Source organism: Terrapene carolina, unplaced genomic scaffold (assembly GCF_002925995.2).
Source record: "Terrapene carolina triunguis isolate 2854851 unplaced genomic scaffold, T_m_triunguis-2.0 Scaffold69, whole genome shotgun sequence".
Taxonomy (NCBI): domain Eukaryota; kingdom Metazoa; phylum Chordata; order Testudines; family Emydidae; genus Terrapene; species Terrapene triunguis.
Window position 1 is genome coordinate 60,474,051 of NW_020664420.1, and position 19,209 is coordinate 60,493,259.

General features: G+C 39.8%; 1 protein-coding gene across 8 annotated transcripts in view; it reads right to left on the minus strand.

The window, feature by feature from the left end:
• Positions 1 to 19,209, minus strand: part of PJA2 (praja ring finger ubiquitin ligase 2) — an 86,893-nt gene that overhangs the window by 43,378 nt on the left and 24,306 nt on the right. For all 8 annotated transcript variants that reach the window (XM_024196945.2, XM_024196943.3, XM_024196948.2 and 5 more), the window contains 2 exons: positions 6,758 to 6,958; positions 1,764 to 2,832 (listed from right to left, as the gene is read on the minus strand). In XM_024196945.2, coding sequence (XP_024052713.1) covers positions 1,764 to 2,832; positions 6,758 to 6,956 — 1,268 coding nt within the window. In that variant the 5' untranslated portion in view covers positions 6,957 to 6,958. The remainder of the gene's footprint in view (positions 1 to 1,763; positions 2,833 to 6,757; positions 6,959 to 19,209) is intronic.

Consider the following 19,209-nt stretch of genomic DNA (forward strand, 5'->3'; position numbering starts at 1 on the left):
CAAATAAATCTGTTAGTCTTTAAGGTGCCACCAGACTCCTTGTTGGTTTTGTAGATACAGACTAACACGGCTACCCCCTGATACTTGACACCATGCAAAAAGATTTTAGGATCTCAACAATTTAGTAACCATTTTAGAATTCTTCCTCATTTGGGTACTACACCTATGTTTTTATCTAGCTATGGATATTTCTTCTATTTATAGTTCTTGCAGATCAGTATGATCATTAAAACGTCAATGAGGATTATATCAGCAGTTGGTCTTTCTTACAAGAGTAAATTAAAGAGCTAATACTACGTGTCATTCTCAAATACAGAAATTACATTTTATGCATTTTGTAACATTTAAGATTTACTCACAGCATAAGATGCTTATGCATGGAGGATTTGCTGGAGATTTGCCATGCTACACTAACCACTAGTTCGCTGCTGTACACAGGCAAACTAAAGAGTGAAAATGAAAAGTGCAATGTATACGATACTCGTCAATTTCAGTCTACAGCTGGCTACCGGGATTGGCAGTGAAACTAGTCAGAAGCTATGGGAAGAAGGAGAAGTCTTCTAAAAGTTATATAGCAGGAGTGGCCAAACTTACTGACCCTCTGAGCCACATACAACAATCTTCATAAGTTAGAGAGCTAGGGCACACGTGCCGGGGCTCGGGGCTTCAGCCCTGCGGGAGGCGCCTGCTGGGGCTCGGGGCTTCAGCCCCATTCCTGTTAAAAGCCCCAAGCCCCAGAAGGTGCGCCCTGTGGGGCTGAAGCCCTGAGACCCCTCTCCTACTGAGCAGAAGCCTGGAGACCCCCGTCCCTACTGGGCAGAAGCCCCTACCCCACCACTCCACTGCAAGGCAGAGGTCCTGAACTCCCCACCCCCCCCTTCTGGTAGGTGGAGAATGGGGAGAGTGGGGGGCTCCGCGAGCTGCACTTCAATGGTAAAGAGCCGCACGTGGCTCACAAACCACAGTTTGGCCACCCTTGTTATATAGGCGACTACAGACGACTTCCAAAATTTCTCTTTATATTAGTTTAAATAGGCTTTCAAAAACAAAATGCTTACTTCACCCAACTGCATTTCCACAAACCAATCTTCAAAATATTTTATTTTGGAATGCAGGATGTTAACCTATGTTTCTGACAACTAAGAGTCCCATGGTGTGTGGAAGGCTTTAGCTTACAGTACACTTTGGGCTGAATACAGAATGAAGACACTGAAACATAGCAGGAATGTCAGTTTTTCAGAAATCTAAAACCTCCTAGTAAAATACACAACTGTAGCAGCTAAGTCTCCCTCTCTACATTACCCTGCACATCTTTTAAAAGAAATTCTTCTACAGCAGGAAATTACAGATAGTATTCAGTAATCTTTCTCTACAAATAGCTGTATGCAGAAAATTATAATTCAACGTGGTTTTAAAATGATCGATTTTGACTGAAGCACAAATACCTTACATGTTAGTGGAATGAAAAACGGGCTGGTTAATATTTTAAAATTAAAAAACCCTATATGCAATGATGCATTTCTGGCTTTTGGTACAGCAGCAGATATTAATATTGCACAGCAATTTGAGGAGGAGAAAGATGGCAACTCATGACAAGGTTTTAGAGAGCATTTTTTGTTTTGCCATTTTATATAATCATTCCCCGGATACTTTGTCTTTTTTAAACCACTACTACCTCATAATAGTTGCTAAAGTTATTTAGATTAGTACATTATTTTTACAAACTTAAGATGCTACAATACTGTATATATTAAAATTCTTACCTGTCTTCATCTTTGTTTGAACCAGGTAAATGCCTGCTGCAATCTTCAAATTCATCCCAGAAAGCACTATCATCTACTACAGATGTTCTTTCTTGGCTGGTTACATTACTTTTTAGATCATTTTCTGTTTTCTTTTGAGTACCTTCATAGTCTCTTGGGTCAAAGAACATACTGGAATTCATTTTTTCTTTGCTATTTCTCAAGGCATGTTCTGCACTGCCTTGCTGGGCTTCGAAAATTTCACTCCTCCTTCTAGTACTGCTTTTCTCCTCGTCATCACTAGTAAGCTTTTTTCTATCCAACGGGTTTGTAGCATTTTGTTTTCTAACTTTAGGTCTCACTACCAGTTCAGGTGAATTTCCTTGGTCAATCTTGCCATCACTGGTATTCAGTTCATTACAAATCCCTACAGGGGTCCTGACGGCAACATCAGCTATAATTTTTCTCTGTTGTGTTTCACAACTGGCACTACCACTTAAGTTATTTTTTCCTATAGCTTCATCTTCAGCAGGTGATTTTTTAAATGTCCTATTATTTCGATGGCCAAGATCTGAGTCTATGCTATAATATCTCATTGAAGGCACTGGTCCTTGTTCTTCAAAAACTTCTCTGGAAGCATTATGATTAAAAGTAGACAATCGTGACTGTATGCCACTGAAGGACTCTACCTCTTTCTCCAACTCAGAAAGCATGTGATCCAGTGTTTCCTGAAATAAGCCTGCTTCCTCTTTTGCTAAGGAAAAATCAACTTGTACACCATCATCCTCTCCATCACTGCTATCTGGCTCATAGGAGTCAATGTTTACAAAAGCAATTCCATTCTGACCATTCCGATCACTACACTCGCCAGAAATATACTCTGCACAGTCCTCAGGAATTTTATCAGGATTCATACTGCTCCTTGAGGTTTGATTGCCTTCCTGATTGTAGCATACTGGAGAAAATGGTGATGTGTTTGTTTCGACAGTTTGCCTCAATACAGTTCTACAAACAGGAACTTCAGATCCACCATTCTGTAATGAAGGTTCATCTGATAAAGCAGAACAAACTTGAACCAATGGATTGGGACCTTCATAGAAAATTGCAAGAAAGAATACATTGGAGTGATCAAACTGGATATGAAGTTTCTCATTAACAATGCTTGCTCATGAAAAAGCTGGCAGTTGACTAGAACAACAGTGCAATTGAATGATCAGGTACATTTATCACAGGTGTGCTTATGTGCAGCTAATATATCTTTGGTTCCATTTATTAAAGTAAGCCTAAATGAACAAACCTAAATGATACAATTTCAGCTTTACTCATGAGAGCAGAAATACTTAAGAGTCCTATAAACAAAAACACATTTGCAGGCAAACTCTTTTAAACAGCTTTCAGGCAATGGAAGTTTGAGATGAGAATTATAGGAATTTAGTATGTTTCAAAAGGTAAGGAAACTGAAAAATTTGCTGCTAATAATAATACTGCTAATAATTAGACTATCCATATATTAGTGGGCAAAAATGCACATTCTGCTAGGATTTGAAGAAGACATTTACTGGTACCATAAATGGGATTTTTATATAGGCATATTTTGTACTTTCAAGTAAGAATGCCATTCTTGATTTACAAGGAGAAATTAACAAGGAAAGGAAAGGTAAAAGCTCCAATTGGCAACAATGAGTGCACTGTAATTAGGTTTAATAGTAAAATTGAGGGTAGACTCCTCTGATGGTATGACAATGAACATCAAGAATAGCAGACTTTGAAAATGGAGAGGGAAAAGCTAGAAAAAGGTTGAATAAGTAAAAAAGTATAGCATCCGATCATCTTTGAAGTGAACAGTGACCCAAATCTTCAAAAGTGTGTACATTTTTGCATACCTCCGACTGGTGCACATGCAAATCAGGGTTGGAACATTTATATTCAAGTTTGCATGGAAACTTCAAGTTGCATTCACAGCTCAGTGCATGCACTTATGAAATTTAAACTACTGTTAGAAGCACAGAAAGCTTGTATACATCTGAGAAAAGAGTTTTGAATAAAGAAGAATGAAATATGCATGGTTAAATACATGGACCCAAGTATAGTCTTTTAAAAAAAATATAGGGAATACGGCATAAACAGATAAGGTGTAAATTAGAAGAAAAAGAAAAGATCTCTCTAATTTAAAATTTTATACATTATTCAAATACATAAGCAAACTAGGGAAATGTGGTCTAGATTAAATTACTATAAGGTAGGTGCACAACTGATTGAAAGACTGTACTCAAAGAGTACTTATCAATGGTTTGCTGTTAAATTGGGAAGGCATATCTAGTGGAGTCCCACAGAGGTCAGTCCTGGGTCCAGTACTATTCAATATTTTCATTAATGACTTGGTAATGAAATAGAGAGTAGGCAGAAAAAATCTGCAGATGACACTAAGCTGGGAGGGGTTGCAAGCACTTTGGACAACAGGTTTAACATTCAAAATGACTTTGGCAAGTTGAATTGGTTTGAATTCAACAAGATGAAATTCAATAAAGACAAGTTCAAAGTACTTCACTTGAGGAAGGAAAAAAATCAAATGCACAAATACAAAATGGGGAATAATTGTCTAGATGGTAGTACTGCTGAAAAGGATCTCAAGGCTATTATGGACCACAAACTGAATATGAGTTATCAGTGTGATGCAAAAAAGGCTTATATGATTCTGGGGTATATTAATCGGAGTGTGGTATGTAAGACACAGGAGGTAACTGTCCTGCTCTACTTGGCGCTGATGAGACCCCAGTTCTAGACACCACAATTTAGGAAAGACAGGGACAAACTGGAAAGAATCCAGAGGACAGCAACAAAAATGATAAAAAGGTTTAGAAAAACCTCACCTGTGAGGAAAGGTTGAAAAAAGTGGGCATGTTTAGTCTTGAGAAAAGAAGACCGAGGGGCGACCTGTAACAGTCTTCCACTATGTTAAGGGCTGTTATAAAGAGGAAGGTGATTAATTGTTCTCCATGTCCACTGAAGGTAGGACAGGAAGTAATGGGCTTAATCTGCAGCAAGGGAGATTTAGGTTAAATATTAGGAAAAACTTTCTAACCATAGGGGTAGTTAAGCTCTGCAATAGGCTTCCAGGGGAGGTCATGGAGTCCCCATCATTTGAAGCTTTTAAAAAAAGTTGGACAAACACCTGTCAGGGATGGTCTAGGTTTACATGGTCCTGCCACAGCACAAGTGGCTGGACTTGATGACTTCTCAAGTTCCCTTCCAGTCCTACATTTCTATGATTAGAATCCAGATGGCTGCTTGAGACTCTTGTATCACATAGACTCAGATTTCTGCAGAACCTTGAATTATAGGTGGCACAGATAGCGTCACCTCTAATTATGGTAGCCCAACATTTTTATTTATCTCTTCAGTCTTATCTGAAAAAAAAGATATGGCACGTCAGAATGGGTGAGCTGATAGCACTTTCATTTCTGGAACACAAGGATGCAGGTTGTGGTTTCCCACACTAGAATTTGGGCTTACATGGCACGCTGTCATTGCAAAACTAAAAGGATATTGCTCTGTTAGAGGTGCTGCCTTTGATGAAACATTTAACTGAAGTCCCTTCTATCTATCTCTTGTGGTTGTTTAAGTAGATATTGAAGATGGCATGGAATTTAGCAGGGGATAACTCCTGTGTTTTGGTCAGTACTCTCAGTATAAAATGAGAATCAGCTTGGAAACATGCAAGCTCATACATCTGGGAATAAAATAATCCAAAACACAAATATTCAATGACAGGGAAAAATATGGAAAGTAGAAATGCCAAGAAGAGACTTAAGGGTTATAGACCACAGCACATTACTATTAGACATGAGTTTACAAGGAAATATTGCAGCAAAAAGTCAATGAAAATTTGAGCTACATCTGTAGAGGATCACATTATGGAACAGGGAAGTAATATTCCTTTTAACCATATACCTCCTCTGAACACCTGAAACAATATGTTCAATGTGGGCACTTCATTATCTAAAAAGATAGTGACAAACTAGAGTGAGTTCAGACAAAAAAAAAAGCAACAAAAATAGTCATGGGGTTAGCATTGAGTTACCAGAAAACTAAGATGCAAATAAGGTAAATATTTGCATACAACTCACTCTGAACATTTGAAAGATGTAAACACAAAAGGGGAACAGGAATTTCTTAGCATAATAAAAGAAGCTTTCAAAAACAATAGAATGAAATTATGTGACGAGTTTCCAAAAAAGTGAAATCTTCTGGTTGTGGAATAGTCTCTTAAGTGAAAGAGTGGTAAATATTACTTGGCATTTAAGACTAGACTGCAAAAACATTTACTAACATACAATCGACTCAAAAGAAGAGGTACTATACGTATGATTTAATAGGTCATTTTGAATTTCTAGATTCAATTATTCTAACTGAATGCTACTTTAACCTCATGAACTATTGATGAAGTTTAAAATTAGCAAACCAAAGAAAACTGAATATTCATGAAAAGGGGAAAATAATGTCCATTTGCTATTTCAATATTTCTTTTTCTCTCATTTTTCTTGTAAGTATTTATATACAGTCGAATTAATTTCTGGTGTAGCTCTGCTAAGTCAATGGACTTATATGATGGAAGAATTTGGCTCACAAAATGTAAAATATTTTGTTTTCTAGCTCTTTGTGGCAGCAAATAAACATGATGTATTTTCCTTTTACATGGGAATTATTCAAGAATCTGGTGCTGGGGTAAGATTTCTATAATAATATAAGATTTCTATAATATATTCATGGTTACAATTATATGTTTTATGAGATTTTATTAAATTTAAATCTTTCAGTGTTGCTCTACTTTATTTTAGGAAGTAAATTTAAACATTTCAAGATAAATACTATTTTTCATTAAACTTCACATTGAGTTTTTGATGCAGAACATATGAACTATAGTTTGTTCATATGACTTTAACCATTCTATACATTTCCATTTCCCTTCCCTCCCAAAGAAAATGTGTCTCAGTTTGAAATTACAGAGCACGCACATAAAGACTTCTCTTTTTGAACATCGTCTAATTCTAATCCTTCACATTCTCCATTCTGTTGGCTTGAATTTCTGTCTTGATTCATCAAAGATGGTCTAAAACTGACATACGCATGTCTTCTTCCATATCTTCTCCCTGTAATGGTCTGATATCCTCCGGCTGGTTTGGGCCAGGCAGGTTTGCCAGCTTCTTGACCCATTGCTGCAAGAGATAAAACAGGAAAAATTGAATACATTAGATAAGAGGGATAAGAAAACAAAAATCCATTCACCCCCTTCCCCTTACAGTTTGATTTGTTTGAGCAAGGAATCATTTTCCACTATAAAGAGGAAACATGGGAAATTTAAAGCATTGAAGTGTGCTGGCATGAACATTTAAAAAAAAAATCTATATATAATCAAGTAAACACTACCAGCTTACATTTTAGTTCTTTTGATGCTAATGGCATATAAAAGTATACTTGAATCAGACTTTTCTCCTTATTTTAAATAATATTTATTGATTAGAGCCTGTCAGGATAAAAAGACAGACTCTGCAGTAAATAAAGGCTTAAAAACAAACACTGGGCCAAACTCATCCTTAATGTAACTCAACTGAAATCAGGAATTAGTTTGACACAGTAAATTTTGCTCTATTCCCGATTTGTATCATTCCTCATCCCTTTCATATCTCTGTGTGACATGAATACCTCAATCTGGAACACTCAGCACCGTAAAATTAGGGTTTAGTTATTTGATAAACCATCCAAAGCACAACTATGAACTACTTATTTTTCTGAACAATCTATGCAAAGGCTTTGCTGAAAGAACAGTCTATTTTTATTAAATGCGGACTACAAAAAAAAAAAAAGTGTTCAGAAGTTACAGAAGTCCACCAAGCAAAAGAAAAGTATACTGACACTTTATATAAACTTAGCATTTTGTCACAAATGCATAATATATGCTACAAAAACATGATTAAGAAAAGAGTTAAGAACAACTGTAGCTCACATCCAGTATTTCTTAAGAAGTGCTGATTTAAGAATTGCTGCCTCAAAGAAAATTTTTTAATTGTATGAGCCAGGTAAGGCAACAACTGTAAAAGGGCAGAACTAAACACTGCACAATCCACCCCTGCGAGGTCAATAGATTATATCTAAAATTCAAATCTTCACTACAAACACCTTCTGATTTATGTGATTAGGCTTTTTCCTTATATATGCAAAAATTTACAAATAAAGAACACAGAACACTTGATTACTCTTCCTTAAATGACATGCATTGGTGCTAATGGGTCTGACATTTGACATAACCATAAGAAGTTTTATCCCAAACTTAAGTACTGTTGAAGATAAACACAACAGAAACAACACAAAAGTCAGCTGGCTCCAGTTAGTCTCTCTCTGGTGGGAAAAAAAAAATTGGTAGTCAGACCACATCTTCTAGAATAAACATTCCAGGTCACAAGGGGGTAGTGATGGATTCTTTACATTAGGTAACTTCATTAAGTCTAGCCATGCAAAGTAATAACCCATGTGGGATCCTATTATGGTAAAAAGATCCAGGCTAAATGGATCCTACTGACTTTACCAAGAAGATACACTCAAAAGTATAAGAAAACTTGAATAGGAAAAAATGCTGATATACTAGATATTACAAACGTTTCTGGTGCAATGTTAATTCCATTTGCAGTCTGCCTGATATAGAAATGCTCATGTTGCATAATTTCCCCAATTAATGTAATTAGAAGTCCAATACTTCAGAAGTTCAGCAGCTTTCTTTGGGGTTACATATAAGTAATTTTTCCAGTCAATAGGCCATCTTTAACTTTGCTGGATATTCAATTAACACTTTAGCTTTTGTAACCTTGAAAGCCATCAAAATGCGGATGGGGCAAGGACAAGAGGGAGTTTAGTTTCTCTGAGAGCCCACATTCACAGACAGCAAATATTTTTGGAGTTCAAATGGAAGTTCTATTTTTCCCAGCTGTTACAAGTATTCTTTCTTTAAGAACCATGCTCAGTTCAGTGGAGACAAGCAGGATAAAGTTGTTTGTTTAGACATATGATGCCACTGATCAGGGGGTTTCCTCATGTGCACTCAAGCGCTTTTTCCACTACCAAAGTTAGTACCTATATTACGTCAACTGTCAGGAATGGTGCAGCTGCACAGGTGGTAACAGCATAAATATTAAGAGTAGATGGGGTGCTGGTGTTTTTACCTCCCTCATAAAACTCTACACCACTGCTGAAGCATGTATTAATTATGCCAACACAGACACACCAAAGGAGGCAATTTTTTGTTCCAAACAGGATGAAGCAGAGCCTGCCCTTAGAAAAAAATGTGGAAAGGAAAAAAAGGATTTTTTTTTCCCCTGGAGCTTCTCTCAACTAAGATATCACCCTTTAAAAACTTCAACTGAAGAAATGGATGTAGAAGGACTACTTATTTCAAACTAAGGGCTATAGCTTCCAGCAGAAGCCATTTGGGCTGCAGGTATGTCAATATTCACAAAGAAAAGTGTAAAGACATGTAACTGTTGTGATTTTAGAGTGTAATCTGGATACTAGAAGTTTTTCTGTGGAAGACAATGGTTATATTGTTTTCAGTTTTAAAAGGTGAATCTGGAGAATTTCTGGCTGGTGAACACAAAGAAAGATGAGTGCAAGATAAACATTAATGGAATAATTTCACGTAAGGCTTAGGGTACGTCTATACTTACCTCCGGGTTTGGCGGTAAGCAATCCATTTTCTGGGATCGATTTATCGCGTCTTGTCTAGACGCGATAAATCGATCCCAGAAGAAGCGCTCGCCGTCGACACCGGTACTCCTGCTCCGCGAGAGAAGTACGCGGAGTCAACGGGGGAGCCTGCCTGCCGCGTGTGGACCCGCGGTAAGTACCTTGTAGTTCGAACTAAGATACTTCGACTTCAGCTACGTTATTCACGTAGCTGAAGTTGCGTATCTTAGTTCGAACTGGGGGGTTAGTGTGGACCAGCCCTTAGGAACTCAGTTACAAAGCATCTATAAAGCAACTTAAAGGAGAACCAGGTTACGCCTCAATTACAGGTTGGTAAATATAAGATATTATTCATGTCAAGTTGGGAAACATACAAATTTGGAAGATACTGGGAGATTCTCTCTCAATTTAAGGACTTCTCTTGTGCTTGAACTTCATCACTAAGAAAAGGCACTATGTGAGTCTGGATCTTGTGCTTTTTCTGAGAAGTTATTTAAAGCAAATAGCAGCTTAAATAAACTATTTAAATAAGGAATCATTTTATTATTTATGCTTCATTACTGAAGATATGGAGAGCCATTACAGGTGACCTATTCTCATTTTGGAGCAGTATTTTAAACTTACATATACTTTAATCTATACATTAAATGCATATCAAGTTTCATGAGGTTTACAGGAATTCCTGAAGGCTGAGAGAAAGACTTTCAGGATCACATTTTCCCCCTTTTATTTTTCAGAATTGGAGTGACTTTAGTACTCAAGAAAGGTACTAAATCAATAATCATGGAAGCTGAGGTCCTCTATTTATCCCATGATGTACAGCATGGACAGTGGGAGAGCAAACTTCCCTATACTACTCTACCAACATGCCTCAATTCTGCTCTGTGATGGGCCTCTTCTAAGGATTAGAGATTAGTGCAGTTTCCTTACCCACTCAATCCTTGGCTTCTCTTGCTAACAAAGATGCCAGACGTGTTCACACTTCTGTCACTAAGAACTGTATTTAGCTAATGAACTCATTCACATGAATCAGCTTTTGAAGATGAGAGCCTTCAAGTAATTATTGACCTCAGAACTAAGATTTTATATAATTTATACGCACAACAAAATTTTCATAGTTGATTCTCTGTATCGCATTGGCTCTTTTTGGCATAGTATCATGTTGCAAGCCCCTATCTAGTTTACGGTCCACTACATTATCTAGATCCTTTTCAGCATTCCAACTACGTCTTGCTCACTGAATCTGTGCTGCTGAATATGTTTTAGAACCATTATACTTCCCCACCACCACAGCCACGTGAACCATTCAAACATAAAACGAACCCTCCTGGTCATGTTGCCAATATACTGAAGTGCTGAGCAAGTACTGTAGCTAAGTATAGCACCACACATCTGTCTGTGGAAGCCATCACTATAGAAAAACAATTCAACAGTTAAAAGTAGCAACATTTACACAGAAGATTAAGGCCTAATATTTTTTTTAAAAAAATCTTCTCTTGTAGGTGCCAGATTCATTTGACTTTTCAAGCCTCTGGCCAAGTGGCCAATTCCCCATCACAGCATCTAACTTTGGGCCCTCTTTTATTTCCACCATTCTTCCCACTTTCTTGGGAAAGCAACCCAATTCCCAAAGCACTGCCTGAGTCTGCCAGTGAGCCACTAACCATAGTGTAGCTCTGGAGCAACAGCAAAGAAGATAAATCATCATTTATTATGTTTCAAATGACAAAAGCCTTTCAGCTATTTACAACTGCGCTGTGGTTGTCTGAATAGCTAAGACATTTTAAAGCTACAAATAGCATCTTATTTTCACTGGTGTCAATGCAGCACCACATCCAGTAACAAAGGGTCTGGCCCAAGTTTCGGCAATAGCAGAAATGTCTTACTGCCACAGATTTTGATTGAGATTGCTTTTTGGGCAATGCTTAAGTAATCAGTTTGCTTTTCCTCGATCTATACACAGCCTATGATGTGATGATTAGACACATGGGGGGCTTGCATGCAGAGTAGGTTTAATATCGGGAAAAGGGAAGTTAGCATGCAGAAATTAATTTTTTAAATTTCCATTTATGTTGACATACGTCCTTTTCTATTCCCCCACTGGTACAAGAGATTTTTGAGCTGCTCTACTCTGGTTACTGAATACAGTATTAAGAACATTGCCCTGCCACCATTAGCTGAAGCAAGGGAAATATAGAAATAAAATTAAATTAGTAAAAAGTGGAGTGGCAGCAGTAGATCTTAACATCAAGATGCATAAAGAGAGTGTGTGTGTGTGTGTGTGTGTATATATATATATATATATATATATAAAGGAAATAAGAATTGTTTATAGTCATAAGTATTTAATAATTTATAAACGCAGTTTCAAGCAGTTATAGCTAGGAATAGTAAAAACGGCGGCCTGGGGTAGTCACAGTCAGAAACACTAAGATGGCGGTCTTGGAGCAATTCGGCCTATGGCAAGCATGCAGCCTGAGATTAAACGCAGGTCACTCCAAAACCTGAAGGGAGGGGTCAGTCTGACAAGGCACAAGTTTACAACTAGGCCCGGCTTTGATTGACAGACATCTAGCAGCTATGATTGGTTTATAAGAACTAACCAGAGAGGGCTTAAAGATGATTGGAGAATAGGTATGCTAATGATAAGGATTAAGGGACTAACCAATCAGAATAGGCCAAAAACTGTATATAAAGCAGAGAGCTGACAGGCTTGAATCAGCAGAAGGAAGAGATCAGGAGTAGAAGGTGGAGAAGTAGGAGAAGAAGAGGGCAGATCAGAAGGAAGAGTGAAATCACTAAAGAGAGTAGAAGAGAGTTAGGTTTTTGTGACGGAAGAAGAAATCACTGCAAGCAGCGGTGGAGAAGCGGCAGCAGTGGAGAAGGGGCAGCCGAGAAGCAGCCTTGGTGCTAAGACAGAACAGAGGGACTCCTTCTGGCAGAGCAGAGGGAAGAGAAGCCTGTGGAAAGTAAGCACGACAGCCATAGTATAAAAAATAAAATAGAAATAAGGTTCATAAGTGTGTATGCTGGGAATAATAAAATTGGATGTATCTGTATGTATGTTTGTTGCTATGTATAAAGTTTAGTGTTTTAATTAAAACTGATGTCAGCATCCTCCACATGATTGATCACCGCATGTAGAACATACTCAAGGCCATTTCCGTGACATTGCAATATTGGGTACTTTAATGCGCATACTTGTGCTACCAGGATTTGTGTTTTTGGTTTCTTAATGTATGCTTTCAACATTTATTGTATTGAGGAATATTAATACATTAAATAAAGGATATTTTGTTTTCGAAGATTACTGCCTGATTCTCAATCTTTCAAGCAGCAGGCTGTATCCGTGTCCTCCCAAGGGTAAAGAGTTACTTTTCTGGGGAGTTTCCTGAAGGGCATAGGGGAAACCCTGGTAAAACCCTAGCAGTTCCTCTAGGGCAGGCCATATCCTTTCACCTACCAAAATAGATAACTGAGTTACTGAAATAGGCAAGCCATTGTGAGGGTGACTCAAGTCTGGTTTTGGGGGTAACACTACTTCTATTATAAATGAAAAGTTGCTTACTTGTGTCAGTGCAACTCAGCAGAGCCCTGCCAGAAGAGTCTTTAAGTAGAGAAATCGTGTACTAACACCTCCTCCTGCCTCCTCAGTCCATCTGAGGAATTGTTTTTTTTGTCCATAAAGTCCGTATAGTTTGATGTCAATCACATATTATCTTCACTTAGTATCTTTCCAGACATTTTCACAACTTGCCGAGCCCACTTCAGCAACCAAGACAAACTTATTGTTAAATAGATACGGTTCATGTGTTCAGTCACTCCTTTTACTCAATCCACTCACCCCTAGTTATAGCCCAAAAAATCTTTTCAAACACTTGCATCAAAAGCATTTCATGCATCCCCAGGCCCACCAATAGCAATTCCGGGCCCCAGGGCAGAACAGTCAAAGGGCCCCCAGTCCGCCTGACATTTGGGCGGTGCTACACCTGTGCTGGCTGGTGCCCAGTGAGCTTCCGGCTGTGCTGCTGGGAGCATTCTTCTGGCACGGCCAGGGCTTCCACATGCCCGGCTGCCTTCACCACCACTAGGCGCCCTGCCAGAGGTCACTAGTGGGAGACACACAAAGGGGGACACCAGCTAAGGAGGTGGACACGTGACACCCCCACGTGATCTCCCATGTGACTCCGCCTCGCCCCCAGCCCAAGGCCCCTGCACTCTCCCTGTCCTCTCCTTCCCATCCCATGTTACCTGAGCGTGGGGGCTCTGTCCTCCTGCTGCACCAGCCTGGCTCCCCCTGGCTGTTCAGCTGCTCTTCTGGCAGCCAGGCTCCAGAGCCACTTCCGGATGCTGCTTGGTGCAGCCCAGCAGCTGCCTGGGAGAGTGCTTGGCTGCGACAGCAGCAGGCCACCCCTCTAGGCTCAGCTTCTGGTGACGGTAGCCAAGCGAGCCAGAGCGCCCCCCCTCCGCATGCTCAGAATTGGCTCCTGTCCCGAGAAGCTGAGCCTGGGTAGGGAGAGGGCTGCCGCTGTCGCCGCTCCCTGCCTTGCCCAGGCTCAGCTTCTGGGGACAGGAGCCGACTCTGAGCATGCCGAGGAGGGCCCCGGGCTCGCTCGGCCGCTGTCCCTAGAGAAACTGAACCCCAGGGCAGCCGCTGCGCTGCACCAGGCAGCATGGCCAGAAGAGGAGAGGCTCTGGCCCCACCCCACCTCTTCCCTTCCGGCTAAACTAACTTTTGACAGTGTTTTGCAGGTGCAGAGAGAATATTTTCTCCATTTCAGTTTATTCAACCAGTTCAGTTCAATGACTACTTCATTCAAAGGTAAGAAACCAGGAAAGTTTGTTTTCCTCTTCCAATCGATTAATAAAATGGAGGCATGACAAGGTAGGATCTACTAGCTCTAACGCCTTAACAGACATTGGGTGACCAGAAACAATCATCTCAATTTATAATACTGTCTTTGTTTAACACAGCAATTAGTTTTAAGTGTAAAATATGTTCTGATAAACCTTTTTCTTATGTATCAAGCACATTTAAGGTAATTTTATTTAATTAATACAGCCCAAATTTATTTTGTGTGTGTGCATTTTTGATTGAATTCCAATTTTCATCCAAATAGAGTTTGACACACAAATCACAAGTAAAAAAATTAATCTATTAAATAAGAAATGTATCCTTCACCATTTTCTTAAGAAAAAAATAAAAATTAAGACTGAATAAATATATGTTAAGCTATATAACTGCTTAAGTCAATTTGTAAAGATATAGTGTATTCCTTTTAGTTATTAAAAAGAACCACCAAATTTAGCATAAAGGCTAGAATTAGTAGCATTTAGTGTCAAGACTAGAGTTAGTTTCAAATCAACATGCTTTAATGGTTATCAACCAATGAAATAACTAAAAAGTACAAATGTAAAACAAAGATTAAAAGTAATGATTTAAATCAAGGTTTTCTGTTCTGTTTGATTTGATTTAAATCAATCCACCCTGTCTGAGATCTTGAAAATCTGGTCTTATGTTCCTAGCACTTCCTCCAATCCTGTTTTTAAACATCAAGCAATTAAGTTTCCTCCACTTCCTTTGAAAGACTATTCCACAGTCCAAATGATCTTGAGCTCTAGACATTTTTCCAGATACTCTGTGTAGTGAGTCGGTGTGAATCCCCTCCTGCCCAGCAGAGGGAGCACCCTTGCAAGCACCCGAGTGGGCGGAGCCACCCCAGCCTGTTCCCGCCCCCCAGAAGTCAAGGGGCGGGACTGGAAGTATAAAGGCTGGCCGCCGGAGCTCAGTCAAGGCCCAGCCACCGCAGGGAGCGGACGTGCTGCCGGGAGACCTCCGAGACCGTTGCCCTAACTGGCCGGAGCTGCCCTGAACCCACTACGAGGAGGAGCCGCCAGAGCCCCCCTGCACCCGTTATTGGGAGGAGCCGTCGGACCTGCCCTGCGCCAACTGCGAAGGCGAGGAGCCCCCAGAGCCCCTCCGTCCCTGCTGTTACCTGGAGGAACCGCCGGAGCCCCGGTGGCCGGATTTCCCCGAGGAGCTGCCGGACCTGCCCCCAAGCCCCGGACAAGAGGAACCGATGCTAATGGACTGGCCTGGATCCGGGGCCACGGACGAGGTAGGCCCGGAGGGGGAATCTGGAAGTAGCCCGGGGGTAGCCGACCCCGGTCAGGCTGCAGACGCATGTGAGCTGATGTCAGTGTGTTTCGGTCAGGACACCCCACTGACCAGCAGCGACACGAGCTGCTGCTAGGGCCCCGGGCTGGGACGCAGTGGAGTGGGTGGGCCTGCGTCCCCCCCTGCCACCCCACTCTCAGGTGACAGGTTTCCCCCTCACCCAATGCTCAGGTGTAGGAACCTGAGTCTACCTACCTAACTGATTGTTGCTCAGCCCCTGCACCAGAGGGCCTAAGCTCCTTCACTGTTAGTTTGCTCAGCCCTGCCTGAGGGCCTGAGCCCTGAACTTACTGTTTGTTGGCTCAGCCCCTGCACCAGAGGGCCTGAGCTCCTTCACTGTTGGTTTGCTCAGCCCTGCCTGAGGGCCTGAGCCCCGGGACTACCGGTTTGTTTGCTCAGCCCCTGCACCAGAGGGCCTGAGCCCTGCACTAACTATTTGTTTGTTCCACCAGTAGTGAGTCGGTGTGGCTCCCCTCCTGCCCAGGAGGGTCGAGCCCCGGCACGAACCTTCTACACTCTGCTTAAGTTTTCCCTTACTTAATTTCATCCCAACACATCTAGTTTCATCCCCTTAAATCACTCTAAATAAATCCTCTCCTTTCTTGGTATATATATTCTCTCCTCTGACCTACTACTTTTAGCTATCACTAAACCAAGAAACATTTAGTAATTTTAGTATTTCCAGCCACTTAGTCATTTTCATTGCCTTTTCCTGGACTCCTTCCCATATATCTTTAGCTTGCTAATATGGATGATTCCAGAACAGAATGCAGTATTTCAGATGAAAGCTCAGACCTTTATAGTGCTGGACTATCACATCCTTCCTCTGTGACATCAGTGTCTACACAGCCCAAAATTGCACTAGTCTTTTTTGCTGCCAAATAATATTGCAAAGTTAGCTAACCTGCTGTCAGACATCAAACCTATGTCACTTTTTCAAATGTCTCTTCCACTAACTATTTTGAACTACAATATTTTACAATTATTCGAGCTATAATTTCATTTTTTCCCCATTACCTGCCATATTTCCATCCACTCTAAGGCTTGGTCTACACTAGCAACTTAGGTCCATAACTATGGTATATTGACATAACTCCTGGTGTAGACAGTGCCCTCCAGTTGACATATCTATCACCTTTCAGGGAGGTGGAGTACCTACGCCAACAGGAAAAGCCCCCCCATCAGCATAGGTAGCATCTTCACTGAAGCGCTACAGTGATGCAGCTTTGCCACCGCAGCATTTTAAGTGTACACAAGCCCTGAGTCTCTTCGGGAATTTTTTCTCTCTTCTGTCACCTAGCAAAGCATGGTATTCAATTTTGCAACCGATATGTCCAACCTCCTTTGAAAATATTAAAACAACACATAACATTATTCCTCCCCCACACTTTGAAGATGGAAAAATTGAGTTGGAGAGGCCAAGTGATCCATCTAAGGTCACATATCAACATAGTAGCAAAGAACAGTTGACAGTCCAGGTTTACCAAATTCCAGTCCAAGGCCTTATATCCACTGGACTAGGTGGCCCCACCTAACAATGATTCCTGCTACATCTGATTTGACACTTCTATCAATTCAATACGCTGCTATTTTCATTAATCTTAGGGCAGGTCTACCATTAAAACACTGCATTGGTGCACAGCTTCTTCTGTCGACATATACTGATCTATCCCCTCGTGTAGACTGCACTAACAACATTGCTCAGTGGTGTGGATTTTTTCACATCCCTGAGCAACATAGTTATACTGATATAGATCTGTAGTATAGACCTGGCCTTAGTTTTCTCCAGGAGCCAGTTTTTCAAGCCATGTGACAGCACTGACCAAGTTAATCTGAATCAATTTTTCTAATACACGATAGAAGATGTTCCACTCGGGGTGGATTTGATTTAAATCAAATTTATTTAAATTATGATTTAAATCACTAGTCAGGAAGACTCGATTTAATCATGCATTTCTACATAAAAGTGCATTCTTGTTGGTTGTTATAACCTTAATACATATTCTTCACAACTCAGAGATAGATGTAGGTTTCATTTTTAGAAGGTACATACTACACATTTTTAAGTGATTTATTTTGAAAACTTTTCAGATTCGTTTTACGGCTATATCAGAAAATGAATGATTGTTTGGTTATTTCATTTACCAAAGGTAACTGAAGCAGATATTTATGAAGTCATTGGGAGGTGAACTATCTCCAATCCAACAGGTTAATCATGAATATTTGGAGGATTTTCTTGCCATGCTGTATTAGGAGGAGAACATCACCAGACAGACATTTAAATTGTTTTATTTAACTAAAACAACGTTATGTATTCTGGATTTTTTTCTTCAACAGCAAACACAATATTTTAACAAAACAAGCACATGAATTTTTGAATTTAGTTAAACATTCACATTTTTTAAAATCAGGTTTGTTTTTGTTAAAATTGTTTAACTAAAATTGTTGAATGAAATATTTAAAAAAAAAAACAAATTAAATCGACTATGTCAGCCAGGTCAACATGAGAAACTTAAAATATTGGCTTCTGCAGCTAACTCAGTCGTCTTCACCTTCATTTTCCTGTTTGTTCATAATCTGGAAAAGAAAAACAAGCTTTCCTGCTTTTTCAGGTCCCAAACGATTTCTCAATTTGGAATGAATTAGTCCAAAGGAAGAAAATATTCTTTCTACACCGGCAAAAGAAGCTTCTGCTGTTAAAAGTGATGATCACTTCAACAGTCTCTGAATCCAACTGCTTAAGTGACTTCCACCAGTTCACTGGTGTGACTTTCTTTAAAACATCATCAGCAAACATATATTTCTTGAATGTTCTTATTCTCAAACTGGGTCTCTTTTACGGCCTGCTGCCATTATAGGTTTTCCCTTCTGTGGTTACACTCCAATTTTTTGATGATTCCCCATTGACAATTGTTTTTTGAGATCTGTCAGTTAGCCAATTCTTAATCCATTAAGGTATATTTTATTGATATTGTGCAGTGCTAATTTCTGAAACCAGAATATTATGTGGCACTAAGTCAAACACCTTATAAAAACTGAAGTATATTACACCTATGCAGTTACTTTTATCAATCAAGTTTGTAATCTCAAAGAATGACAACAGGTTTGTTTGACAAGACCCACTTTCCCTAACACTATTACACAAAGAATTAACCTAGGATGAAGAGATGAACAGAATGGAAAATCCAGAAGAGAAAAGGGCTGTGAAGCTCATCTTCATGTTATCATCCCCTATGAAATTCAACTAGTTGACAACATAGGATCTTTCATCCTTAGGTAGACTGTTTCAGCAGACTAAGAACTTATCACAGAGTTCACAGCCTTCTAAGGCCCATGTGGCTTAGAAGGCATCAGAAATTTATATTTAAAATTATTTGGTGTGCTAATGCATACTTTGAAAATATTTAACCCACTGAGTTTTGACTTTGTGAACTTCAAGCACACAGAATCACAGAAATAACAGCAATGTAAGACTGGAAGGGTCCTTAATAGGTCCTCTAATCCAGTCTCCTGCACTCAAGGCAGGACTAAATATTTGCTACACCATCCCTGACA